The sequence below is a fragment of the Sardina pilchardus genome, chromosome 3, assembly GCF_963854185.1.
Source record: "Sardina pilchardus chromosome 3, fSarPil1.1, whole genome shotgun sequence".
In the NCBI taxonomy this organism is placed as follows: Eukaryota; Metazoa; Chordata; class Actinopteri; order Clupeiformes; family Clupeidae; genus Sardina; species Sardina pilchardus.
The window spans coordinates 4,522,384-4,550,278 of NC_084996.1; the positions used below are offsets into that span (position 1 = coordinate 4,522,384).

General features: G+C 41.9%; 4 protein-coding genes across 11 annotated transcripts in view; 2 read left to right on the forward strand and 2 right to left on the reverse strand.

The window, feature by feature from the left end:
* Nucleotides 1–5,286, reverse strand: part of LOC134076404 (protein SSUH2 homolog) — a 17,960-nt gene extending 12,674 nt beyond the window's left edge. Inside the window, exon 1 of the mRNA XM_062531448.1 lies at nucleotides 5,168–5,286. Coding sequence (XP_062387432.1) covers nucleotides 5,168–5,271 — 104 coding nt within the window. The 5' untranslated portion in view covers nucleotides 5,272–5,286. The remainder of the gene's footprint in view (nucleotides 1–5,167) is intronic.
* On the forward strand, nucleotides 3,990–9,589 carry LOC134076405 (cytosolic sulfotransferase 3-like). 2 transcript variants are annotated; one of them, XM_062531450.1, is made up of 8 exons: nucleotides 3,990–4,054; nucleotides 5,294–5,432; nucleotides 6,047–6,166; nucleotides 6,408–6,508; nucleotides 6,791–6,917; nucleotides 7,091–7,188; nucleotides 8,252–8,426; nucleotides 8,517–9,589. In XM_062531450.1, the coding sequence occupies exons 2-8, from the start codon at nucleotides 5,294–5,296 to the stop codon at nucleotides 8,627–8,629; spliced, it is 873 nt and encodes a 290-aa protein (XP_062387434.1). In that variant the 5' UTR covers nucleotides 3,990–4,054; the 3' UTR covers nucleotides 8,630–9,589. The 2 variants fall into 2 exon arrangements, with proteins under 2 accessions (XP_062387434.1, XP_062387433.1); XM_062531449.1 differs by lacking the exon at nucleotides 3,990–4,054 and having other exon boundaries at nucleotides 5,273–5,432.
* ssuh2rs1 (ssu-2 homolog, related sequence 1) lies at nucleotides 9,420–21,039 on the reverse strand. 3 transcript variants are annotated; one of them, XM_062531445.1, is made up of 14 exons: nucleotides 21,025–21,039; nucleotides 20,416–20,498; nucleotides 20,169–20,233; nucleotides 18,895–18,996; nucleotides 18,713–18,788; nucleotides 14,776–14,905; nucleotides 14,540–14,600; nucleotides 13,957–14,078; nucleotides 13,742–13,804; nucleotides 11,831–11,913; nucleotides 11,548–11,640; nucleotides 10,650–10,755; nucleotides 10,418–10,525; nucleotides 9,420–10,315 (listed from the first exon to the last, which is right to left on the reverse strand). In XM_062531445.1, the coding sequence occupies exons 2-14, from the start codon at nucleotides 20,436–20,438 to the stop codon at nucleotides 10,175–10,177; spliced, it is 1,173 nt and encodes a 390-aa protein (XP_062387429.1). In that variant the 5' UTR covers nucleotides 20,439–20,498; nucleotides 21,025–21,039; the 3' UTR covers nucleotides 9,420–10,174. The 3 variants fall into 3 exon arrangements, with proteins under 3 accessions (XP_062387429.1, XP_062387430.1, XP_062387431.1); XM_062531446.1 differs by lacking the exon at nucleotides 21,025–21,039 and having other exon boundaries at nucleotides 20,416–20,585; XM_062531447.1 differs by lacking the exons at nucleotides 20,169–20,233; nucleotides 20,416–20,498; nucleotides 21,025–21,039 and adding an exon at nucleotides 19,486–19,599.
* A 1,769-nt stretch (nucleotides 21,040–22,808) lies between these two features.
* The window catches only part of grip2a (glutamate receptor interacting protein 2a), a 36,398-nt gene continuing 31,311 nt past the window's right edge, over nucleotides 22,809–27,895 (forward strand). For 3 of the 5 annotated variants that reach the window (XM_062531452.1, XM_062531453.1, XM_062531457.1), the window contains exon 1: nucleotides 22,809–23,043. In XM_062531452.1, the coding sequence (XP_062387436.1) occupies nucleotides 22,824–23,043 (220 nt within the window). In that variant the 5' untranslated portion in view covers nucleotides 22,809–22,823. Of the gene's footprint in view, nucleotides 23,044–26,616; nucleotides 26,830–27,895 lie in introns of those variants that run through there. The other 2 variants (XM_062531455.1, XM_062531456.1) reach the window with 2 other exon arrangements.

Here is a 27,895-nt window from a genome sequence, read left to right on the forward strand (position 1 = left end):
AATGGCAGACCCAAGACTTCATAACACACGACTTTGTTTTTTAACATTTGCCGTTTTTCTGCTTCAATTTGTGCATAGCGATCGCGCATTTCACTTCCGCGTTATAAACAGGAAATGCGTCTTTTTTTTTTGTTTCTCGCGAGTAATACAGGCACTTCCTGAAAACTTTTTTACTCGAACTTGGGCTTGAATCGAAGCTCTGGATGTCTGCCAACTAGTGGTGGAGAGTACAAAGGCGATTTGTCACCCTACTCGGATCTACCGTCTGTTTTAATCAGTGATGTTGCTTGTCGCCGTACGGCGCCTTGGGCGGTTAGAGGGTTAACTAATGATTTCTATTCATGTTAAAATGTTGATTAGCTAACTTAGCTAATGATTTCTATCAGTTATGCTAAAAATGCTAATTATGCTAGCAATGCTAACTTTATTAACAATGCTAACCAGATTGATTAGCTAACTTAACCGATGACTTCTAGCAGTAATACTAAAAATGCTAACAATGCTAAATTTGCTAACAATGCTAACCAGGTTGATTAGCTAACTTAGTTGATGATTTTTTGCAGTTATGCTAAAAATGCTAACTCTGCTAACTATGCTAACCATGCTAACTAGCTAACTTGCTAGTGAGGACTTTTATTTTGAAACATTTGTTGCTAGGGTATCCATGGTGGCCACTATCAGGAAACAAAAAGTTACTGCAGTATAATCATGTTGGTTGCTATGGAAACGGTCATAAACCCTTAATTTTAATGGTTGCTATGTTGGTTGCTAGGTACATGGAGGTTTCATGTAGTTGACTGGAGGCATAGTGGATGATAACTGACAGTTGGAATGGTTGAACAGTTCAATAGTTGAGTAGTTTCAATGGTTAAATGATTTAATAGTGTATTATTGCAGTGAGGACTTTTATTTTGAAACAGTTGTGGACAGAGGAAACAGTTAACAGGATATGTAGTCTTCTGAGAGACTGTATGCTTAAAGCCAGAGAAACTGACAGTTGGTGCCCAGGTGGCCGGCCACCTGGCGTAAGATTCTAATTGCTGCCGTGATGTCATAATGAGCAATGTTAAGTCTATGGGGGAAATTGTAATAGTTTTTAACTAATAGTTTAAAAAGTATAAAAGTTACAAAGTTGAAAAATACAAAGCCCACATCGCGTAAGTAAGACCTACGCGACAAAATTTGAATGGAGTTTCTACGTTAAACGGTTGAAGCTGAATTGACTGCGTTAGAAGAAGAAGAACTACTAGAAATGCAATTCCAAGGAATTACCAGTGCATGAAAATGCAAAAAAAGATAGATAATGTAGATATGGTTACTAAGGTGTAGCTAGGGTAAACATGGTGGTTGCATAGTTTACAGAGAGTTGATAGTGTGAAAGTAGACAGTTTAAAGCTGAAACATTCCAGTTCTAACTTAACTAATGATTTCTATTCATGTTAAATGTTGATTAGCTAACTTAGCTAATGATTTCTAGCAGTTGTGCTAAAAATGCTTGTTATGCTAGCAATGCTAACTTTACTAACAATGCTAACCAGGTTGATTAGCTAACTTAACCGATGATTTCTAACAGTAATGCTAAAAATGCTAACTATGCTAACAATGCTAGATTTGCTAACAATGCTAACCAGGTTGATTAGCTAACTTAGCTGATGATTTTTTGCAGTTATGCTAAAAATGCTAGCTCTGCTAACAATGCAACCATGCTAACTAGATAACTTGCTAGTGAGGACTTTTATTTTGAAAAATTTGTTGCTAGGGTATCCATGGTGGGCACTATCAGGAAACAAGAAGTTACTGCAGTATAATCATGTTGGTTGCTATGGAAACAGTCATAAACGCTTAATTTTAATGGTTGCTATGTTGGTTGCTAGGTACATGGAGGTTTCATGTAGTTGACTGGAGGCATAGTTGATGATAACTGACAGTTGGAATGGTTGAACAGTTAAATAGTTGAGTAGTTTCAATGGTTAAATGATTTAATAGTGTATTATTGCATTGAGGACTTTTATTTTGAAACAGTTGTGGACAGAGGAAACAGTTAACAGGATATGTAGTCTTCAGAAAGATTGTATGCTTAAAGCTTGAGACAGAAGGTGCCTCTCATATAGCGTTTACGCGTCCTCTCTCGCTCCTCACTGATCTACATAAAGAATGATGGAGCGGCAACAATGGGATAGTCTAGCCCTTCTTCTATCTTTCTTTGTCATTGAGGATCGAGGAGCGAGGGAGGACATATAAACGCTGCTTGAGAGGGACCCACAGTAAATACTTTAAAAGTTGAATGTAGATAGTCTAATTAATGTTGATAGACAGAATGTTTAATGGATGTTGATAGGCAGATTGTTTAATAGATATTGATTGACAGTTTAATGGGTGGATGAGTGAATGGTCAGAAGAAGATGAATGGATAGAAGGTTGGATGGAATGTGCCTTATATTCTTGTTAAGAGAGACACTGATACAGCTCTCTGAGAGTAGTTGACACAGGTGTAATCAATTTAACTGGCTAGTCTTAAGAGAGCCAGAGTAGGCTACTCTTAAAGCCTGACACAGAGTAAATCATTTAAAAGTTGAATGTAGATAGTCTAATTAATGTTGATAGACAGAGAGTTTAATGGATGTTGATAGACAGATTGTTTAATAGCTGTTGATAGACAGTTTAATGGGTGGATGAGTGAATGGTCTGAAGAAGATGAATGGATAGAATGTTGGATGGAATGTGCCTTATATTCTTGTAGAGTGGAGAGACACAGCTCTCTACTGAGAGTAGTGGATACAGATACAGGTGTAATCAATTTAACTGGCTAGTCTTAAGGGAGCCAGCCTGAGACAGAGTAGATTGTTTAAAAGTTGAATGTAGAGCGTCTTATTGATGTTGATAGGCAGACTGTTTAGAATGGGTGGATGAGTGAATGGTTTGAAGAAGATGAATGGATATAAAGTTGGATGGAATTAGGAGGACTTATTTTGATACTGTTGTGCGCAGAGGATACAGGGGAACAGAATATGTAGTCTTCAGAGAGATTGAGAGAAACTGACAGTTGGTGCCCAGGTGGCCGGCCACCTGGCGTAAGATTCTAATTGCTGCCGTGATGTCATAATGAGCAATGTTAAGTCTATGGGGGAAATTGTAATAGTTTTTAACTAATAGTTTAAAAAGTATAAAAGTTACAAAGTTGAAAAATACAAAGCAGGCATGGCATAAGCAAGACCTACGCAACAACGTTTGAATGAAGTTTCTACGTTAAACGGTTGAAGCTGAATTGGCTGCGTTAGAAGAAGAAGTTTAATAATAAGAAGACTTGGAATAACAGTATAGTGCATTTTCATGCACTATAATTATAAGAAAAAGCCTAGGAAGAACAGTACAGTGCATTTTCATGCACTGTAATAAGAAGTTTTGGAATAACAGTACAGTGCATTTTCATGCACTGTAATAATAAGAAGTTTTGGAATAACAGTACAGTGCATTTTCATGCACTGTAATAATAATAAGAAGCGACCGGATTTCAATAGAGGGGATGCATCCCCTCTAACTACTGCTGGTAAATAAAGCCAAAGTCTTTGATAAAGCTATCAACAATGGATTTAAATAAGGAATACAGCCGTACATGTATAAACCGAGTCAGAAGAAGGTTCTGACGAAGATGAAGTGCAGCAGATTCCCCAACAGAATGAATGTGTTAGAGATTGGTAAGTTTTATCAGTAGGCCTACATTTCTTAGTAGGCCTATAGTAACTCTCCAAAGTTAGCTGTAATAACGCTAGCATTACAACGTCTCTGCCATAGACCACATATCTAGATACTAGCATCGTAAGAGCAGTTTAACAAGAATTATTAATCGAAGGTATGCAAATGAGAGGGGCCGAGGGGTGTATCTAAAGGGGGATGGGCACCTATTACGTGTTATCTGAGCTCTGTTCAGATTGGAGCATTTCAATACGGCTGTTTCTATTTCCCAATTTGCATACGAAAGCAGGCGGGGGACGCGGTAAAGTCTTTGGTGTTGTCCTTTGGACACTGCTCGCAGCCTAAATTCAACAGGAACAAGGTGAATGTGGTTTTGAATTATAGGACTCCTTTAAGATAGGCATTTGAACATCAGTGTGTTGAGGAGATTTGAGGGGAAAGGACATTTCTATTGCAGAATTCTATGTGCTAAGTTGAAACAAAGTGACCAAAGGGGAGGGGGCAGCCAAGGCCAGAATCAACACACTTATGTAACCATACACCGTGCAGAGACAGAGAGAAATGTAAGGTGTAAAGTGTAGGCAAGTCTAGGTGGTGCAAATGCGAATAGATTGTTCCATGCTATAGGCTGACGGAGCGACTGCAGGAGGTAAGTTCCAAAGTTTTGTGATTGCTCGTTGAGGTTTTAAAAGCAGCCAATGTGTGAAGGTCTATACAACCCACATTTCGACAATAAGATTCGGCATTAGTTTGATGTGAAAGGAAGAACTGCTGACATATGTTCCTATGTTGTCGGTGGAAAAGCCAAAACAGTCTAAACGCAATGCAAAATACCCTGCAATCGAAAGCCGAAATAATCTTGCTGATAAAACCAACTCCTCAAAAGTCGCAACCCTCAAGAGAAATGTTGCAGCTGGCTTGTCGCTCTTCCCAAAATTCCTGACAGAACATGCAACATGTATAGCCTAATTCAAATGACTACTGCTGAGGAGTAGGGAGTTAACAATTTAACATATGGGATGGTATGTTTATTTATGTTTCTGTATTTTAAACAATAATGTTAAATTGTAAGCTATTGCTTTTCCAGTTTTCATGTGTTGTCTCATGTCCACCCCCATAAGTGACAGGCTAAGTTCAGTTTGTAGTAGTCGTTAATCGCCAAAGTTGCTATAACTTTACGCGATGGGGTTTTGGATAGATAATTTATTCTTTGTAGCAATATTTAAGTTCAGTTTGTATTAATTAGTTACACTAGTTCAACATAAAAATAGCACTGATCAAATGCTACAGGGGGCAAAGGACGGAGAAAGAAGGTAGTGCGTAATTTCTCAAATGCTGTCATATAAAAAGTGACGGTGTATAAATGGCAAATTAGCAGTTTACAACTCAGAAGGCTCTTAGCTCATATAGGTTAAATCCGTCAAAACGTCAGGTGTGTGGTAATGGTACTATCATAATGCTTTCTTCACTTAACTGAGCGGAGCGGGCGGCATGTCCCTCAGAGGCGATAGTATGGCGGTCTGCTGCATTAGCTGGAAAAGCTGAAAAAAAAAAGGAAAAAAAATCTATAAATCTCATAATGTTTGATCTGATCACCCAGATGGAACCAGAGGGGAGACCCAAGCTCTTTGACTTTGAAGGAATATCGATGATAAACTACTTCACAGATAACTGGGAGAAAGTTCAAAACTTTCATGCTCGGCCGGACGATATCATCATCGCTACATATCCCAAGGCAGGTGCGTATGTGTGCATCCTTTTTTATATATATAGGTTTTATCTTTATATGTGTATGGGGGGGGGGGTTCTTTGACAAATGAAAATGTAAAATCTTATTGCGCCACAAAGTCACAAGTATTCTACATGTCTTTGATCTTAAAATCAAAGAAAAGCCACACCCAGTCATACAGGTTGCAGTCATCTTGCATGCACAATAATCGTGTTGCATTGGCTTCCAAGATAAATCTGCTTGTTCTGCAGGTTATTAACCCATTCTCTAGTCTAGGCTACCACGTAGGCTGTCTTTGTCGGTTAATTTTTGATGAGCTACGATGAAATAAAATCTGACAGTCTTCCAGCCTTACCATAAATCTGTGTTTGGTTTACCAGTTACATAATTACATCATGCGCATTTTACATGTTCAATTGAATTGAATATGAATTAGAATAGAGAGATAGGAAGGTTTGGTGGAGGAGTCGTTGATGTTTTTTTTAACATGTATACAGTACATGTATACAGTACAGTAGTTAAAATAAGCCATGGGATACCTTATTATGTGTATATCTGACTATGTTATATTATACCTTATAATGTGTTCCATTGACAAGCAAATAAAATGGCATTTATCTATAGGCACAACATGGGTGTCCTGTATCCTCGATTTGCTGTACTTTGGCAAAAACATGCCAGAGAGACAGACCACTCTGCCTATCTATGAGAGAGTACCATTCTTGGAGATTGCTGTTCCTCAAGGTGCTGACACACACACACACACAAACACACACACACAAACACACACACACACACACACACACACACACACACACACACACACACACACAGAGAGAACATGTGTGAAATGTGACTTGCCATATATTGCAAATGCTATTTTTCTATGTTGGTCTGGAGAAAGCTCTTACTCCAAAGTATTTCCAAACGTCACTAAATCCCATGCACTTACCATGCTAAATATGCATGTTCACTTCCCATATAGGAACAGAGTTGGCTGATAAGCTATCTACTTCTCCGCGGCTAATTAAAACACACCTTCCTGTCCAGCTGGTTCCCAAAGGATTCTGGGAGCAGAACTGCAGGGTAGGCTACGGTATGGATATGATTTGCAATGCTTTGTCAAGCACCTGACACACTCTGCCCCAAAAGCATGAAACATGAATGGGTTAGCAAAGACTGTTACTGTTCATTCATGCATTAATTCATTCGTTCATTCTCTCTTTCATCCGTTCATTCATTCATTCATTCATTCATTCATCCGTTCATTCATTCATTCGTTCATTTATGCATTTGTGTGTCGTCTCAGTGGTCTGCGGTGGTTGTGAGAGATGAGTCTATGCGTTTTCCTATCCTCCCTCTTCTTAGATGGTGTACGTGGGCCGTAATGCTAAAGACAACGCCGTCTCCTACTTCCACTTTGATCGCATGAACATGGTGCAGCCAGAGCCCGGAGACTGGAACAGCTACATTGAGAAATTCATGGAGGGGAAAAGTAAGTTGAGACTTAAAATCATGGGCTAGAGTGGACAAATAGATGAGTGCACTATATAATCACTTAATCCACTTACCACCAACTAAATCAAACTCTCGGACCAATGATTTGGCACCCTCACGAGCAGTGCAAATGAGAGCGTGTGAACTCTAAACCTCTCTCTGTGCTATCAGCTGTGTTTGGGCCCTGGTATGACCATGTGACTGGCTGGTGGGAGAAGAAGCAAACCTACTCCAATATGCATTACATGTTCTATGAAGATCTAATTGAGGTATGTGTAAGTTCTGACAGATATACCTGATATATAAATGAAAAATGAATGATCAGAAACAGCAACACTGAAAAGAAATCAGGGGATTATGATGATGGTGTTTGAGAGTGTTATGGATATTGTCATCTGTAAATGAACCTCAGATACATGAAAGTGTGTGTGTGTATGTGTGTGTGGTCATAATGTTGGACAGCACCAGAGGGGTATTTCACAAAAGCAGAATTAAGTAATCCAAGATAAGAGGTAAAACGAGGCTTGACCTTGTGTTGTGTTGAGCTAGGATGACTAGACATTTCATTAATGCCGGAGTGACTAGGTCAAGCCATGTGTAAGTGTTTCCGTATTCATGGGTTTCATTAGTTCCCTTTCCACAGGTGTATTAATTAAGCACCATGTTGTTTTATACACTTGTGGAAAGGCACCTGATGAAGCCCACGAATACAGCGAGGCGTGATGGTGGACCAGCTGAATGCTTACGCATCTAGGCCCACAACGTTATTAAGAAACATATCTATCACTGTATGACTTCACATTGTCTTTATAGCTGAATTCATTGAAAACACCTTTGAAAAAATGCCCTCTATTTCCAATCAACTACTGCAGTAGGCAAGTCATCAAATGTCTTATCAACACAAGAAGCAAGCAACAACTTTGTTACAGTATGATTATAAAATAGGCTATCAAAATAAAAAAGTATATCCTTCTGGAATTATGTAGATTATTTATTATTAAGCAAATAAATATAGCCAAGCAAATAGTATACATAAGCTATGAAATGAATTTCATAAAAATCACAAAGGATGTCTGATCACAGTGACAGCTGGCTGAACCAACCAAATGGCTGTTAACCTGGTCGGGTCCAGGCTAGCTGCACAGAATAATAATTCCCATGGAAACGTATTTAACCAAGTCAAGGCTGAATTCAGCCAGGATAACCAAACAGTCGCAACTTAATCCCTTTTCTAGGTTTTGTGAAATACCTCTCCGGATGCGCAGCATGTCTGTACGGTAATTGTATGACTGTGTGTGTGTGTGTGTGTGTGTGTGTGTGTGTGTTCATTAGGACACTGGTCGTGAGATAGAGCGCCTCTGCTCCTTCCTGGGTTTGTCCGCCACAATAGAGGAGAGAGAGAGCATCAGGGGAGGAGTGCAGTTTGACGCCATGAAGGCGAACCCCATGGCCAACTACTCCACCATCCCCGTGATGGACTTTAAAATATCGCCCTTCATGCGCAAAGGTCAGTGAAAAAAGGGCACGCTGATAGATATTGCGAAACACTTCAATCCGCACTTCCTCATTCCTCTGTTCTGTTTAACATCATCTGCAGGGAAGGTTGGTGACTGGAAGAACCATTTCACTGTGGCTCAGAACGAGAAGTTTGACGAGCACTACGAGCAAAGGATGAAGAACAGCTCGTTGGTATTCCGCACACAAATCTAACGTCAGGAAAGAAGGGCACTCGGAGGACAGTTCAATCAGTCTCAAAAGTCCGCTGTTCTGTCTGTAATGAAATGTCGTTTAATCCAATAATGTCCTGCAGATCTTTGTGTGCCTCGGTGTACGTCCAGTTAATTCACCCGGCTCAGTTACTGAGACTGCAGAAACAGGCTAAAGCAGTGTGAGTTTCTATAGAGCTCATGGTCATAAGGGATCAAAGTGCCAAGAGTCCTCTCAGAATCAGTCATCCCTCAAAGGAAATGAGCAGAATATTTTTTTACTCTTATAAAAATATTTTTTACTAACAATATAGCAACAGAGTATATTTTTTTGCTATGGAATTCTAACCTACTGTAGTATGGCATGTTAACATCAACAGTAATAGTCTTATTCGTAAATGAAGGATCACATACTATATGACAGATATACTATTGCAGTGGTCATTTTAGTCTTGATTGTACAATACTATCCAACAATCATTATACAGTATATATATATATAATTCAGATCTTTCTTCATTTTATTCATTACACTAATCCTGCTGCTGACTGAGACAATATGTATTTTCCAAAACTGCAATGCAGTGCTAATTGGTTGACAATGCCTCTTAGACTTCCAACACTCAGGACCATTTTTTGGATAATGTATTATGAACAGCTACTTTATTATGAATGAAATTACATTTATTTTAAAGCCAGTACTATTGCTTTGTCTTGCTATGTATGTTCACTTAGTCTTGAAGACCCACATAATAGAAACAAGATTACATTTAGTGTAAATCATGCATAGCAAATTATCATAAACAATATTACAAACTTTATTGTAGAACAAACACACAATTAAGTTCATTAGCCTTTTTGTACAAAACGGTTATAAAAATGTCAGTAACTTTGGTCTGAGCAAACAACTTCAGGAAAGTGGTGTCATAAACAATTACAGACATTAAAATCAATACCTCACCAAGACATTCTGGGATTGTCTCCTCACTGTTGTGCAAAACTCCAAACTGACTTTTTGTATGTAGCAAAAAAAGATCAGTCAGCCAAAACAGATGAGCTCTCTTCCTTCACTGAAGTAGTACTGTACTGTACTGTACTAAGTGACCAGTTTTCTGGTTACTTGCGGTAGGCCTACATTATACCTGACAATAAATGTGGAATGCACTGACAAGCAAATCTAAATAGGTAGCTAATGCTGATAAGAACAAACAGAACTCCCATTCACAGAATATAATGGATATCTCTGGCATTCTCTGTGAAGTGAGACTCATCGACATAACAACATACATGACTGTGACATTAAAAAAACAGTTGTGAATACTTTTAGCAGTATTATCCGTGAATCATTCAGCAGATGATAATCATGTCTATGCTTTTTAACATCTGTGCACTGTATTTGTTTCATATGAACAGAAATAAACAAATGTCATGTAAGACGTCTGTGTGCATTCACATTACATTATAAGCACAGAGATTCTCTTACAGACAGTACATGGAGGTAGTGCCCTCAGCTGGAATAAAAGTGAACTGCAATCTTCTTGGCAGGCAGTTACATCACAGAGCAGCAGCACTGAGCAGGGTAGTCATCAGAGCTCACTTTGAATTCATTCCCAAACACAAAATAAACGTAATTTGATCCCTTCCACATGTAGCTGACTCGAGTGATGGGGATCAGCTCGATGGTCTGGCGCTGAAACAACACACGTGGAATAAATAATAAATCAGTTGAAGATAAACAGCATTCAAAACCCTGGCCCTGGTGTCTGGTGAGTCACACATTCTGTATACTGACCTGCTGCAGGATGCGTGAGGTCTGGGAGTAGTTGGCCGTGTGCTCTCTCACTAGTCTCTCTGATGCTCCAACCACAGCAAGATCAGGAAAGCCCCTCACAGGATATACCTAACCACACACACACACACACACACAAACACACACACAGATTAGAGAACTCTGAGAGTACACACAACATGAGCAAATCTACGCAAATGTTGAACGAAAAGAGAGAAAGTATCTTTCGTTTTACCAGGTATTGGGAATCCTTGTACATCTCCTTTCCTGACACTTTACTAAGATTGTCCACTTTCAGACCACTAGCCTGCTCCACCACATAGACGTCAGTGTGGTTAGTCCTGCAAAACAAGCATACATGACACCAGACGCATTACATTTAGTCTTATTTTTTGCCTTCTGTTTGGCCTTTATTGTGATAGGATAGTCAAGAGGTGCACAGGAAGCAAGTGGGAGAGAGACGTGGGGTGGGCTCGGGAAATGACCGCAGGTTGGATTCGAACCTGGGTCCCTGTGGGCACTCAGACCCGTATAGGATACGAGCGCTGTAGCCTGTTGCGCCACATTAATTGACCCTTTTAAGGCATCATTGTACTGTATCTGTAAAGAAAAGCCAGGGGGATGACTGGGAGAGGGGGGACGGCTTTTATGCCTTTACAGTATAAGTATAGTATAGTATAGTATAGTATATACTGTATACTGTACTCTTTTGATCCTGTGAGGGAAACTCGGTCTCTTAGTGAAACACACACAGCACACAGTGAGGTGAAGCACACACTAACCCGGGGCAGTGAGCTGCCTGCTCAACAGCAGTGCTCAGGGAGCAGTGGGGGGTTAGGTGCCTTGCTCAAGGGCTCTTCAGCCTTGGATGTGGGCGTGAGAGCGGTGCTCAACCACTCCCTCCGCCCACATTTTTCCTACTGGTCAGGGAACAAACCAGCAACCCTTCGGTTACCAGCTCAAAGCCCTAACCAGTAGGCTCCAGGACAATGGAGAGAAGTGAGTGGGAGAGAGAGATGGGGTGGGATGGGGACATGACCTGTGGTTCTGAATATGGTACAAGCTCTCTAACCAGTTGCACCACAGCACCCCCCCCCCCCCCCATGTCTGGGAATGATGACATGATGCCTCACCATTTGACCTTCAGGTTGATGAACATCAGGATCTGTCTCCTGCCATGGCATGTAGTACAGTCGCGAGAGCCTTGACCACGGCAGTGACTGCAGCTGTGGACACACAAGGGAACACATGCGGGTAAACACAAAATCATTCCATCATCCGACTAAAAGTCTGGACATAAGTATTGTAAAAAAAGCGCATGGTCTTTATGGGGAAGTGCTCTATATTCCATATCCTGTCATCAGTTCTGTCTCGTAATCTTGAAATCGTGTCAGAGGGTGAAACTACTGATTTTACTTGTCTCTTCCTCTTCCGTTGCAGTGCGAGCAGCGATCATCTCCATGGCGAAATCCAGAGCCATTGCACACCCAGCAAACTTTCTGTTGGGAAAGAAACAGCAAAATATGAGGGTGTAAATGTTATCCCAGATAGCTTTTAACCAGATTATTTTGGTTTATGTTAGTTCACTTAGGGGGGAATTCTCCCATGCGCATAAGGGTGTGTCCAAAAGTAAAAAAAAAACGTGCAACTACGCGCGCATTTCCCTCTAAGTGAATTCTGCCATCCACTTATCCATGAGGCTACATTGTTTTTGGGGTTTTTTTAAGTATATTTTTTGGGGCTTTTTTGCCTTTATTTGTATAGGACAGTGAAGGGTGAGACAGGAAGTAAGTGGGAGAGAGAGATGGGGTGGGACCGGTGGGACTGGGAAATGACTGCAGGCCGGACTCGAACCTGGGGCGACGTGGGCACTCGGACCCGTATGTGGTATGAGCGCTGTAGCCTGCTGCGCCACAACGCTCTCCATGAGGCTATATTGTTAAATACTGAAAACCCCGTTATTATCACCCACTTTGAGTATTGGAATTTGGAGCTTACCGATTGTAGCCTGACGAGCCAGACCCACATCAAGATGTAGGGTCTGGACACTCACCGTAGTCAGGGCTCAATCGGAGGGGTGGGATAAACAGTTGTCTTTCAAATTCCCTCCCTGCAATAGGATAACGCTAAACGAATCATCTTCTTGTTTTCAAGTAGCAGGATGCGTAACCTTCCCTCTCCACGCAATAGGATAACGCTAAACGAATCATCTTCTTGTTTTCAAATAATAGGATGCGTTACCGTCACAACTTCTGGTCGCATGTCAGTCACCATTATGTTAAGCCCACCCACCGACTCTATACACGCTGTGATTGGCCCGCTGGTTTTTCGAGTTCTCAGCTCCCTGGCTCTATGGATCGTGCCTAGACTGCCCCGCCAGCCAAATTACATTTGCTGCCGCTAGGGGCGTCTAGATTTCTAGGCTATACCGATTGTGCATCTTCAGTTTTAATTTGAGGAGAAGTCATAATCTCATAGCATACTTCGTTCGAATCTGTCAGTTTCTTTCCAACTTCACCGAAGTCATCCATACATTTGCACAGACGTCTGCACTATTGTGGAGCAACATAGTTTATTCTCTCGTCTTTTGATTCGTTTGTAATGGAGATTGAACTCGTTATGCCAGTCTCTCTACTGTGTTCGAGGCTGCAGATCTCAGTCTACAGAATTCTTAGCATAGATGCATTGATATTATTCGAGGCAGCTGCCAGCCAAACCTTTTTGTCAACCGTGAGTTTTTTAATTATGAATCTACACACCTCAAGCACGTCTTGAGTCTTTATAAACAAACGGCAAAGTAAAAGTGAAATTTCGTGAAGTAATTTCTTTGTTAAACTATGTGATGACACACCATTTTACTGTAGGCCGTTCTTTATACAGTTTGCTTAGGTTTTCAAAATCAAAGACTGGTTGGTGTTCTTTCTGGATTTATGTGGCATTCAGAAGGTCAATGAGAAAGTCCACGTTCCACGTTTTCCTATCAACCTAAATTAAGGAGGTGGTAGATCAGTCTGGTTCTTTTTTTAAATGAATCACGCCTCTTTCATAAGGCCGCCTTGATTTGGAACTTGCGCTATGTGGGTGTTTTCAGAAGCTGGGACGGCAGAATGCGAGTAAAACAGAGGCGCGCAACAGAAACGCGTAAATAAAAGCTTACGCGCGATTTACGCGCGAACGGGAGAATCCCCCCGCCCCCCCCCCACCCCTTAAAGCAGTCCTTTTGTTAGACATATGCAGTGTGTCAAATGTCTGTGTCAATTGTCAGTGTTAAATGACGAGTGGTAAGTGTTGTGTGCAGAGCCAGAAGGTAGGAAGGTAGATACTCACGTTGCCAGCTCCAGCACAGTCTTTGCATGGGATTCTGCCCATCCCAACGCATGTATAGCAATTCTGCTCAGGGCAGAGATAGAGAGAGACAAGCAGTTCAGGTATCACATTTCATACAGACATTCATATGTCATTTGAAAAAGACAATTAAAGAGAGGGAGGGAGAGAGAGAGAGAGAGAGAGAAAGAAAGAAACAGGAGAGACAAAGAATATACCTTCACAGATGAAGTGTAGGGTACTCTGGTATTTTGGGTATGATCCTTGAAGAAAGCTGGAGCCTGGGCGGGGACGTCCCAAGGACCTGGAACTGCTTGCGTGAAGGCATCCACCGGTTGCCCTAACACATGTATACAAACACACACACAATAAAAACAATTCTCATGTCATTAGCAGTTAATAATTGACATGATGTGTCAAATTATTTCTGGGATCTGGCACTCAAAGAATAGACACTGTGCTTTAAAAAGCAAGACACATATCAGTTCCAAAGGAGAATATTGGTTGTGTTGATGTGTTGTTGTGGTTAGACCTAATAAATAATAAACTCTAAAACGTTTATGATACCATTACAACTCTCAACACCTTGAATAGTCATGCACTTATGTGTGCAGTATCTCATTATGATCTTTTGCAGGAAATTATTTTCCTTCTGTAGAAAATTATTATATGTAAAACTGAAAATGCAAAAATGCACTGAAAATGTCTAACCATACTAAACGAGAAAAAGTTTCAGAAAATGTGTGTGAGCAGTTGTAAAAAATGTCAACAATGTGACTGATCATGGCTTTGGACTTTTACCGTGGTAGGGCTCCTGGCTCCATTCAGTAGATCTTGACTCACTGAAGGTCTCCAAGCGATACTGAAAAGACACACATAACAATAGGTATAAGGACTGATTGTTGTTTGCTTTTACATGTATGTTTGCACATTGTGAGAGAGAGAGAGAGAGAGAGAGAGAGAGAGAGAGAGAGTGTATGTGTGAGTGAGAGAGAGGGAGAGAGAGAGAAAGAAAGAAAGAGAGTGCACCCTTTTACCCTGTAGGTGTTGAAAGCCTCCATTCTGGTAATGACTCCGTCTTTGGCTGGGCCAGAGCTGTAGCAACACTTGCTGGAGGCGAACATAATGAAGGCGTCTTTGGCCGTTTCCTCAGTGATGGATGGAATGCTGAATGAGAAGAATGCAGCCATACGGTTAAGTAGAACTCCTCAATTTTCAACATTCTGCCACTAATGTAAACAACACACTTGATTGGTACCATTCAGCAAATGCAACAAATATTCAGCAGGGCTGCGGAATTCTCGGCTTTGGAACAGCCCAATTTTTCAATGGTGTTTAAGTCTGGAGACTCTATTTCCAGCATACCATCTTGTTTTTTTTCCAAAGTAGATCTGGCATAGATTCAAAAAATGGGGGCTTCCTGGACTCAAAAGTTTGCTTTGTGTGAGGAAAGATGGGATACTGAATGCCAAAATTTCCAAAAACCAAAGAAACTCCAGGGCACTCTCAGTGGAAAAAGCTAAAAAGCCTTTATTGTTTTGGCTGGGTCATATTAACCTTCTAAAAACTGACGCGTTTCGGCTACATGCCTTCTTCCGGGAGCTTTTTAACTTTTTCAACTGAGAGTCAACTGAGTCCTTGGAGTTTCTTTGGTTTTTAGTTCAGGCATAGCTTGGACGTAGGGCTTGGAGCTTATCATCTTGTTGTAGGATGAACCCCTGACTAATTAGGCACATACCAGAGGTTACTGCACAGCACTGCAGAATGCTGTGATAGCCATTTTGGTTCAGAATGCCTATCACTGTAAAAGTCACCGACCCTGGATCCAGCTAAACAGCCCCAGGCCATCACGCTTTCTCCTCAGTGTTTGACAGTTGATGTCACACACTGAGGAACCATCCTTTCACCTGCTCTATGGCAACCAAAAGTCCTGCATGATGAACCGGAGATTTCATTTTTGATCTCCAGATTCGCTTACTACAACCACTAAGCTGTCCTTGAAGTTATTGTTCTGTGAGCCACAAATCGTGCAAGCTGTTGAACCTCAGAACTTGTTTCCACTTGTTTTCTGATTTTGATGTGGCTTTGGGTCAGCCAGACCTCTTCCTGTAAGAATTTCCCCATGTTTTAGAGTACCTTTTGATGGTGAAGGAAACTGCTCTAATTCTTCTGTACATTGTTTTTCAGTTTTGGGTAACTTTATCTTTTTCCAACCTTGGCAGTTCGGCACTTACTGTACCTTTGTACCAATTGAAACTCTTCATTGGACAGCTTGAATTTGGAATTGAATTTTGAATATGGAAATATTGGGGTGTTCTAAAACTTTTTACCAGTAATAAGTATACATGCAATGCACACCAATGGCTGTACAAGGAGAGATTTAACGAAACGAGAATGTTTCCCTTAACTGGCCCTTGTCCCACAGATCAATATATCATTAAACATGACTCACAGCTTAAACATATACTCAAATGGCAACTTAACTGTCAACAGTTTCCAGTCCAACACTTCACCACAAAAAAACAGAAAAAAAACACCTTGAAGATAGGGCTGCACGATTTGCGGGAAAATATCCAACTGCAATTTTTCTGACCGATATTGCGATTTGAATGTCAATTCCAAATGTCTCTTTAAGTCGTACCGCTTCTGACTGGGGTTTTGTGTTTCTTGCATGCTGTGCATGCTCACCAATCAGGATGACATGAATATAAAAATCATATATCTGACCAGATATATCTTATATAACTGACCACGATTATTTGTAGCTTTTGCGATTAGGTAATTGCGTTGGTTCATATAGCGATTGGCGACTGCGATAATTGTGCAGCCCTACTTGAAAACCGCACTAGCATGATAACACTTGACAGGATGTTTTGTGGAGAAGCATCTTCCTCCACACAGCAGTAAAAATAAATGAATTCTTCATGAAAGAGTAAGTTTCCCTGAGCTTCTGTAAATGCTCAAGAGACCTTCTGCAACAGATTGAAGAACAGACTAAAGAGTATTTATATAATACTCATTGTTTATCATTAGTATCATTATTAACCATTATATTCATGCTCCTATCTGCCATTGAGGACACCAAGGTTATATGTATATTTTTCCCACAGGTTTTTCTTCAGAGTGTTCTATTTATATACTGTAACAGATGCCTAAACTAATTATCGAATGCACAATTGTCTCACAGCTCACATAAACTTCAATAGCCACAAACCCAAAGTCCAACATAAACAAACTAGGTTATCTGATTATTTCTGCCTGATATGTCTATTCAACTCTGAAAATGAGTGACAGGCTAAAACAAACAAAACTAGTTTGTTTAGCTAACATAAGTGGAGCCAAAGAGAGAAGGAAAGAAACTAAAATGGCCTAATAGCCTACAGATACAGTAGGGTTGCTGCCAAGAATGAGAAGCTAACATATAGACTTATGCTGAAATTCAATAAAGCTAACAGCTAACCTACATACAGTAGATACTTTATTCATCCCCAAAGGGTCAATAGCCAATTATACATTGACTTTTGTTATTTTGGATGAGACTATGATTACTGGATTAAACAGGTGCATCTCAAAACATTTGAATATAATGGAAAAGTTCATTTTCTCCTGCAATTTATTTAAAAAAGTGAAACTATCATATAAGATACAATACACATGGGGTGCCTCTCAACATCCCTCCTCAATCCTCGATCCTCCAGGCTCGTTCCCACTGATCTAACTAACAATAAATAGACTATCCCACTGATGCCGCCCCATCATTCTTTATGAGGACGAGGACGAGGCTCGAGGAAGGAAGGGAGGATGTATAAAAGACGAATGAGAGGCACCCATAAAGTTAAATATATCATATATAATAATATATAGGCTAACATAATATATAATATCTCGATGATTTTAATCTCAATGATTACGGTTTACAGCTCAAGAATCCAGAATATCAAAATTTTAGAACAACAAATTTTATTACAGAAATGTCGGCCTGAGATCAGCTCTAATCAGCTAATTAAATCAAAACACCACAATGGTTTCCTGAGTCTTTAATCTCTCAGTCCGGGCAGGATAATGGGCTTTTCCACAATATTATAATTTTTTTAGATGCACCTGTATTGTTCATAAACATGACCCTCAACATAACCTTTTGTCAAATATTACCAATTATGGATGAGTTATTCAGTCTTTTGCGGTTTCAACAGGGCAGACAGGAAAGAGAAAAGGAACGGCCCTACTACTTGAGGGACAGAAGTGACCCAGATCAAATAACACCCAATTAAAATTGGCACCAGCCACCACCAGCCAAATCCTAGTAAAATATGAAAGCGGATGGTAGATTTTGGACACAACATAATAGCTGCTGAATGCTGATTGTCTGTAAGTAGCTGTTTTTTTTCACACACACACACACACACACACACACACACACACACACACACACACACACACACACACACACACACACACACACACACACACACACACACACACACACACACACACACACCACTCTCTTTAAAGCTTTGATGTAGCGGAATTACCAGTATTGTGCAATTGAAATTGTGCAAACTGAAATTCGACTCTAAACTGTAATCAATGTGTATGGGTCTATAGGTACAGCCCATAGTATACTACTGTAGGTCCTATAGGTTACAGTTCAACAGTTCACATCCCTGGTATGAGGGATGGATTACTGAATCTGAAGCCTCAATCTGTCCATCTCTTTACACCTCTGCCTTTTAAAAATCCTGGCCATAGTAACACATAAGCTATTCCATAATAACTGGTAATGAGTTCTTTGGCAATGTCTTGCACACTTTATAATGCCATACTCATATGATTTAGCAGTGCTATGATATGTTTGACAGTATTGCGTTATGGTGACAGACAGCAGTACAATTTAGACAGGTCACAAGGACAATCAGAAAGAGAGAAAGGACAGAGGGAGAAAGAAAGAGAGAGAGAGAGAGAGAGATATCTTACTTCCAGTCTGGGTGTGTTTGTCCTGGCTCTGGCATAGGCACTGGCACAGTTGGCATAGGAGGAGGCAGAAATCCACCTGTCAATATGAAGATGAAGGAACATTCCAAACAAAAATCAATTTATATTCATACATAATAGCCTACTGACTGACTCACACTGAAATCCCGCTCCCTGAAACTCACCTCCTCCCATCACGGTTCCTTCGTAGCCCGGGACGTTGTCAAACATGCTAGCGGGCGGTGCAGAAGGAGCGGAGGGGTCTGACACGGGCGGGGCGAACATGGCTGAGACAAAAAAACCATACAAACCAGTTTGTGTGGAATCTCTAGGCTATCGGAAGGTCAACATTTACTTATTGCTATATATTTTCAAAATAATTGTGCGGCGCACCTTAAATTAGGCTATACACATTCTAAACAGCATACATGTCTGGCACATTATATCAAAAGCTTGTATGAAAGTACGAAATCCCAAGAAAACTACGTAAGTAGTCAGATGAGATGCGCTGAACAGCCTACGACACGTACCAAATGCCGAGAGCCTACCCACTCAATCTGTCCAGATTGAAACATATTGTTGGCTGGAATTCAATTTTATAATGTGAATGATTTATTTTCTAATTGAGACGTCTTGCTGCGCAAAGCACTGCTGTGCGTAACTTGTAGCCTAACTTCATCAACTTCATGAAATGGTTTACAGCCTATTATGATCGCCTGCGTGATATTTCAGAATTGTGGTGACATTAAAGACAGGTATTAGTTCTGATGACTTACCTTGACTTTCCTGTGGACTGTACATGATCTATCCAACTGTGGAACTAACTTCAACACCTAGGCTATTGCGTTGGGAGGTTTCAAAACCACCACTACAAATACAGGAAGGAGTGACTGTAGTGGTTTCCCCCCAATCGACGCAGGGTGGCGGTCATATACTCGTCATTCCTGTTCATAGTAACTTCTTAAAGGTGGGTTTAAATCGTGTGGGTTTTTTAGGGTGACCAGACGTCCTTGGTTTCAGGGGACAGTCCCCGTTTTTGGTTGCCTGTCCCCCGGGAAAACGAGCTACGTCCCTGTTTTTTGAGGAGAAAATTCTCTTGTCTGTATTTCAAACAGATAGTCAAACTGAAAGTGTCCCAGTGTTGTCCACATTGGTGGGATTATGTACCCGGACATCTGATCACTTTATCTTTGAATCAATGTTGCTACGATATGCCAGGCAATAATATAACCTAATCCACTTAGATAGGACCCCCCCGCCCCCTCCAAAAGTGTCGCGTCAGCGCATCATCACCACTACAAAACTGTTCCAACCATAAAGTGAGAGTTTGATCAATAGGTCTACCTCATTTACGTTAGCTTACATGAAAATCTATCTATCTGTCTGTCTGTCTGTCTATCTATGAATCTATCTATATGGAATAGGCTGCAAATAGTCTATAACGGCCTGTACAACATACCTGGAGCACCGGGTGCTGCTGGGCAGTAGCCGGGGTTTTCACTGCCATAATACGGTCCATGCCCACTGCGGAACAGTTAACTTTAAGATCAGATTTCATGGTACGATTCATCGATTGCTGAGGTCCACTATAACTTTCACTATCACATGAACTTTATATCTTATTAATGGCCTAAGTTATTAGAGCCTATTATTTGGCAAATATACACAAAGTGCTTGAAAATGTAGCCAGCCTTAGCGTTACGCACCTTAAAAGTCGTTGATTCTCCATGAAAATATGTTTAGCCTAGTTGTTATCGAGACTCAGCGAACAAGAATTTGTGCTGGTTGCCTGTCAATGAGAAACGATCATGTGACGACAATGAGGAAATAGTCAGAGATTTAATCATCAACTTGATGAAACAGTTGCAGAAACAGCTGCATTGACAATTCATCGAAACTCTGTAAACACATATATCTAAGATTGTCGACTCTTGCTATACTATTCATGGAAACCCTTAGGCCTGCACTTCCACGTTTTAACGTGTAGCCTGTCGTACACTTAACATCACTTTCGATTTTGTTTAAGTTAGGAAATAGCCATGACGTTTCTTAATCGAAACAACAGACCGCAATACTGCGCAGTTTGAGATGTCAACCTCAACTCAAAGCAGGACACATAGCTACCGTTATCAACCCAAAATCAGGATCGAGGATAGGCAGTGAGTGAGCTACCAAGTCTGTTCACAACCTTCTTCTCAATAAAATGAATTCAGATTTACTCAACATGTCAGATCGTCGGTTACATTTGTGGATAACATACAGGTGACATCTAGGCCTACTTAAAAAATAAAATAAAATAAAAAAAAAACCCTCACGTTCAGCCCATAGGGAGGCAGAAAAGATGATGTCCGTTATCCCAGTGACAGGCTGAAAGGTGGTGGAGGAAATAGAATTCAGTCACATGATGCATTTTGCTCGTTGACATTTCCCCCCTCTTACAAAAAAAAACATAGGCCTATCATCTTACAAAATACAAATACCTGCTTTTACCGTAAGTGTGATATTGAATCTTGTTTATTAACACTAACAGAATAAGTCAGATTGCTATGTGAATGACCACTGGCTTATGTGAGTTAACTTGTGTTGCATTGGTGCCATTCTATTAGTTGGCAATTATTGCCACTGTGAGATTATAATGATTATTCATGTTGAATGCATTTCAAATGACTGAAAGATGAGAAGTAAATACCATATTTGATATTAAGGTTTACTTCAGACCTCAGGGATTATTGCATTAAAATCCCAGATACTTCGCCTCAAACAGAAATATTTTTTTTATCTACAGGTGCTTTGGATGGAGATTTGAGATACTTTGGGAAGGAGGTATCTTACAGCATCAGTTGGGTGCCTGGGCCTCAGAGAGATTAGTCTTCAGCATCAAACCATGAGGTGGCCTACATTGTCAGGAAGCATTCCTCTAACGTGAGCATAGCCCTGTGTAGGCTGCTCTGTGTTTGGATGGGTGGAGGGCTTTGCCAGACTGCATCTCTGCAGTGGTCTGCTCAGTCCATCTGTCTGTGGGTAACAGGCCGCCAGAAGCATGCCGCTGCGTTACACACACCAGTACACACACAAACCCATGTAGTTCAACAACACTACGTACATTTTTGCTAAATTACATACATTACCATACACAGTGAAGCAGCATACATTGGTACAGCATACTGTATTTTTTTAAAAAAAGCTCACCAAAGGCTGCTGAGATGTATGTAGGCTAGTTGTGTTACAGTTTCAGTATTATTACAATTTCTGCAGGGCTGTGGTGGAGGCTAAACACAAGTAAACACAGCTTATCCACCTCTGATATTTCAGAAATATAGTTTATCCACCTCTCAAAGGAGGTTATTCACCAATTGCAAATTTTGAACTTCAAAAACCACACTGTATTATCCACATTCACAGCATGTACACTCATCAACACCCTAGGACCCATTTAATACCACAGGTATTGTTATAGACATTGGACAATAACTTCCACCATCGTCAAACATGTTCTGAATGCCTTTTTTTAAGAATCTGATACACATGGCACAGTTCATCTTACCGTGACCGCAGAATTCATAGTTTACCCACCTCTTATTTTACCACTACACTCTTTGATATCTGGTAGGTTTACACCACAAATGTTTTCATTTCACATTATGTTTAAGGGTGACCCCCTGTCAGTCCTCCACTGTGTTAGCCAGACTGTTTCTCTCTCTCTCTCTCTGATTTGGCTCTTTCAGACCTCATTTCAGCATATCGTGAGATTGTCCCACCCTCCTCTTGGCTCTTGTTGTGATTTGACATTTTCTCATCTGTTGGGTTCTTGTCATCGTGTCTTTCTGTCACTTCAGCATGCTGGCGCCGCTCCCACTGGGTGGAGACCGTGTGGGCTGCACAGAAGGACGAAGGTGTGTATCAGAGAGAGGCAAGCTACAGTATAGCACAAGCTAAAGAAAGTGGCCGAGACATCGAGATAGAGAGAGAGAGAGAGAGAGCAAGCGAGAGAGAGAGAGAGAGAGAGAGAGAGAAAGAGAGCGCGCGAGAGAGAGAGAGAGAGAGAGAGAAAGACACACGCTTTTCTCCCCCTCTTGTTTGTTTACAGTGATGCTTGAGAGACCAGAGGGGCGGAATGTGGCGAGTTACCTGCAAGCTGAACCCCAAGCATCTCCCGCAGGCTCTGAGTCTGAGCCGCGCCGAGCCTCTGAACCCCCAGCATCCCCCGCAGGCTCTGAGTCTGAGCCGCGCCGAGCCTCTGAAGAAGGCAGCGGTGGGGGGCATCAAGGGGAAGAGGAGGATGTTCTCCTTCTCCCTCAGGTGCCGAGTCGGAGTCATCAGGGGACGGACCAAAGGTGAGGGGGCAGTTAAGGGTTTAGAAACGAACGTCATCTCGATTTTAGCATGTTAGAGGTTAGTGTTTGCGTTCACTGGGGAAGGAGGGTTTAGAATAGAGTTTTTGTGTCATAGGCTTGGGTCATCATGGTAGAGTTGGACAGTGTGTATGAGTAATGTCATTATTGTGGTTTGTAGGTGTGAGAAAGTATCTAATCCTGGGTATTTTCTGTTGGATGGATTACTCAAATGAATACCGTGAATGAATTTACTCAAATGAAAAATGTTTTCAGCATATTTTGTTGAATGTGTGTGTGTGTGTGTGTGTGTGTGTGTGCTTGTGTGCTACCTGGGATCACCATGGAGCCACCATGTTTGATTTGAGGGTCATATAGGCTAACTCAGTTAAAATGATTTGCATTTTGTTTTATTGCACTTTTTTGCCTATGTCGTATTTTGAGGACTTGACAAATTATCACTTGGTTAAAACAGAAAACACAAAAATGTTTTACCAAATTGAATGAATTGCCAAATGCCTTCAACTCCTTCTACTCTCCTGCTGTACTTGCCCAGTCAACCCAATGGAGGGCAGTGTCATTTCAAAGCAGACCTTTCGCAGGCTGAAACAGTGAGCAGAAGTCCAGTTCACTCCAGTTCCTCACACACATCAGCAACTGCTGCCTCATGTGTGTGTGATCACAAGCTGCCGTTGCAACAGTACATTACTCAACCCATTCTTTGTGTGTGTAGTTGAGGAACATGAGAGACCTGTACAGCCTCAAAACAGCTCTCTCTCATAGTGCTCCAACCCTGGCTTCTCCTGAGCATGAGCTTACAGTAATAGAGGATAGAACATGGCAGCATGAGACTGTCAAAGAAATGTGTATTATGTGTATGATGAATTCAGAGAGAGAGTGTGAGAGAGAGAGAAAGAAAAAGACAGGGTAAAGTCAGTAGCTCATTGTCCAAACCCATATGTGTCTGGCCTATAATTTGTAGTCTTGGCATGTATTTGTAGAAGTGCTGAGCTATTATTCTAAACGTGAACTGAGTGCAGTGAACCAATCTGTGTGTGAACAGCTTGAAAAGACAGGTCTGAAGGAGTGAGATGGTAAAAGGGCGTCCTGACCTCCTCTGGCACTGTGGTGTTTCTTGATGTGCATTACTGCAATTTATTCCCAGAAGTTTCAAGGAACATTGATCACATCGGTCTGAATCATGAAGCACTGGAGGGGGTATCCACTCTTTTGTGTGCATGCCTGTGTATGTGTTTGTGTGTGTGTGCAGTTGACTGAATTGGTTTGCGTCTCATTGTGCCATTGTGCAAGATTAAAATGCTTTGAAACGGTGAGAAACTGGTATATAATCTGGCGGTGCATAACATGCCTGAGTATAATTAGGCACAGTGTTTATTTGGAGTGTGTGATACATTGAGAGGGATGTAAGTGTTACTGTTGTAACACTTACATGCTGAGGGATGTAAGTGTAATTATGTGTGTTGTGCATGTGTATGTCTGTGTACGTGTGTGTGTGTGTGTGTGTGTGTGTGTGTGTGTGTGTGTGTGTGTGTGCGTGTGCGTGTGCGTGTGCGTGTGCGTGTGCGTGTGTGTGTGTGTGTGTGTGTGTGTGCGTGTGAATGTACTGTGTGTGTTGGAGTATGCATTGGGGCAGTGTGTGGGAGGTGGGTGTGGTATGGTGGGTGACAAATGGTCAAACAGGTGTGGAGAGTCATGTTGTCCTTAGAAAGGCAGAAGGGGGGCAGCCGAACGGATGTTATGTGTGTGTGAGTGTGTGAGTGTGTGTTTTGTTCAGTGGCACTGACACACGCAGGTTATTTTTGTACATTGCTTTCATTCATTAGGAGCAATATATCATAACATGTAGAAAAGGCTGTCAGGATGCATTACAGTCCTCACAGTGAAGCCAAAGCTTTGAACAGGAGCAGTCTGTATGAACATTTGTTGTTGTTGTTTTTTTTCTCCCGTAGCAGAATGTGTAAGAGAGAGGTGTCACATAGGGTGTCCGCTAATTTGTGCGAGAGTTTTCCGACATATTACTTGCTCGTTACGAGGACCAGAGAGAATCTGTGTTATTATCTAGTATTTGTTTATAATATTCACATTAACACATGCCATTGGCAGCGGTAAATGAATAATTTGCATGCATGAATCGTAGGCAGCACATTTGATCTCTTTAGTGTGTACATATATTTATATGCACCACATGACGGATGGTTTTGTGATGGTGAGTCGTTTGAACAGACAGAAAAGTGATGTGTGTGACGGGGTCGAAGATGTTGTTGAATGTGTGATTGTGTGTGTTAATTTGCGGGGGGGGGGGTTGGGAAGTGTGGCAGCGATTGGAACTGCCTACTGTATTTGTCAAAGGAAGAGAGGGGAGGGTGGCGTGTGTGAGGCTGCCTTTGTGTCACAGGAGCTTGGGGTTTGTGTGTGTGTGTGTGTGTGTGTGTGTGTGTGTGTGCGCTTGTGTGTCTGAATCATATCCCTCTGGCAAAGAGTGAGGCTCCTGTCACATAGCAGTTGCAGAAGCAGTTGTCTCTATAGGAGGGGGAAAAAATTGTGATTAGGCAGCAAACGATTGATAGCACAATGTTAAGAGAATAAGACACAAAATCACAGGAGCCAGAAAGAGAGACGAGTGAAAACAGAAAATATGAGTGAGCAGGCAAGAGGCACAAAGGGTGAATGATAGAAAGACAGGTAGAGAGAGAGAGGGGGAGAGAAAGAGAGAGAGGGAGAGAGGGAGAGAGGGAAGGCAGAGAGGACAGAGACTAAGAGGGAGCTGTGAATCAGACCGCTCAGAGTCTGTTTAAGGGACACGGGCTCATTCACGCTTGAGAGGACTGCTGGTCTCTCTCAGTCGCCTGTTCTCACAACAGCAACGTTCTCTCTCTCTCTCTCTCTCTCTCCCGAGTGCAACCTCTCTGATTCACCCCCCGACACAGACGCCACACACCGAGCCTCCCCCTTGCTCCGCCGAGCTGCCTCTCTTCTCTCGCCGCGTTCCTCCTCTCCTCCGTCTGAGCGCAGGACCGTCGCACAGACGAGCTGACCACAAGGGGCCCCTCTCTCCTGGAGGGAGAGAGGACGGTGCTGTCGCTCTCTCCTCCCCCCGCCCCCCTCCCTCTCTCTTCTTTCTCTCTCTCTCTCTCTCTTTCTCTTTCTCTCTCTCTGACAGCGTGCGCGTGTGCCTTGTGGCAGCAGCAAGGCTCCGACTGACCGCCCAGGCGTCCTCAGGACTCACGTGGGAGCACCGGAGTTTTGCGGAGGAGCGGCCACAAGCGCTCGAGGACTCGGAGACTCGCAGGAAAAGCGGGGAGGGAAAAGGCAGGAGGACTCTTGTTTTGCGTGTGCGTTTTCTGACGCGCTCTCTTCTCTCCGGATGCTTCCGCGGGGACGGTGATGTCTACTAGGCATGTGGGACAGCTTGCGAGTGCGTGAGGATTCTTCGGTGCTCTCCGTGCTGCGCCTCCTTCCTGGGTCATGAGCGGCGGATGGGAGACCAAGTTCTTGTGTGGACGAGGAAAAGCGCTGCGTTGATTGCGGGTTCTGGAGCGTTGCCTTGTTGTTCCGCTGTAGTAGAACTCTCAGCCCAGAGCCTCAGCCTGGCGCCTTGGGTCGTGGAGAGGACCTGAGTGGGAGCGTATACACTCACCTTTGGAGGCGTGTGTGCGAGTGTGTGTGTGTGTGTGTGTGTGTGTGTGTGTGTGTGTGCAGAGTAGATGGAGTTGTAGTGTTCAGCCATGCTCTGTGGCCTCAGGAGAGATGGGAGGACAGGCAGCACTGGTAAGATTTGATCCACACATACACTTACAACACACACACACACACACACACACACACACACACACACACACACACACACACACACACACACACACACACACACACACACACCTCACATGTGCATTCACACCTTCATAAACACACAGACACTCTACATACAACTCAAACTCCAAATTCATAGTTAAACAGACTCTGCACACAAAGAGCCACACTGCCGCAACAGCATGTGTCACACTGTCACACCTTGCTTACATGTTGACACCAGCGCCGTATTGAGCTTCTCCTATACCAACAAAGGCTCAAGTCTTTGGTTGTTTGCTAGTCGAGTAATGGAATACGGTTATGGCTGTTTTCCTTTCTAAATATGTTGACACCCATTCACTTTCTATTGTTGCCTCATTCCACAGAGCTAGCTAGCTTGTGTTCATAGTTAGTGCATGTTGGGTTTGTAGGGATCAAATGTGGCTTAGTTGAAGAAAGGACTTAGATCTTTCAGTCAGATTTTTGGCACTACCTATCCTATTATTTCCTCTTACGGTAATGTTGTGTTTCTGTTCTTCCACTATTGCTTATCACATGGACAATGTGTAAGCTGAGGGAAGCAGATGCAGTGACATTATGTTAGAATATCATCCAGCATGGACGAGCCATACCCTCAGGCACATGGTAGAGGAACAGCCATGCAACATAAAGCTCAGGCTGCTGTGCTCTAGAGATGAGGTCCTGTTGGTGCTTTAGTCTATTTTTCTCTCCTTTATACTGTAGACTTGAAAAAGGATTGTGCTATCATAAATAAATATCAAACACAATTGTGCCTTTTCCTATACATCTGATATGTGTTTACGTTGAAGACATAATTGTTATTCAGTAGCACTGGAATATGGTAATATCTGTTGACGTGTATGTTGACGTTATTTGGCCTGGCATATCAGGCCAGCTCCGACTGTTAGAATAATATTGGCATGATCTTTACTATTGTGACATTCTGTTCATTGCTGCAAAACCTGCAACTGCAACTGAATTCTGCATCCGTCATTGGTTTGATCATTCTTTTGATAAGATTTTC

Coding starts and splice junctions, on each gene's coding strand:
- ssuh2rs1 (XM_062531445.1), bottom strand. CDS start 20,438: ATGGAGAATCAACGACTTTTAAG. Junction 14,079..14,539: donor GAGCCAGGAGCCCTACCACG/GTAAAAGTCCAA, acceptor TACATGTGTTAG/GGCAACCGGTGGATGCCTTC. Junction 10,316..10,417: donor CCTCACGCATCCTGCAGCAG/GTCAGTATACAG, acceptor GTGTTGTTTCAG/CGCCAGACCATCGAGCTGAT.
- LOC134076405 (XM_062531449.1), top strand. CDS start 5,273: ATGTTTGATCTGATCACCCAGATGGAACCAGAGGGGAGACCCAAGCTC. Junction 6,918..7,090: donor GAAATTCATGGAGGGGAAAA/GTAAGTTGAGAC, acceptor CTGTGCTATCAG/CTGTGTTTGGGCCCTGGTAT. Junction 7,189..8,251: donor TCTATGAAGATCTAATTGAG/GTATGTGTAAGT, acceptor TGTGTTCATTAG/GACACTGGTCGTGAGATAGA.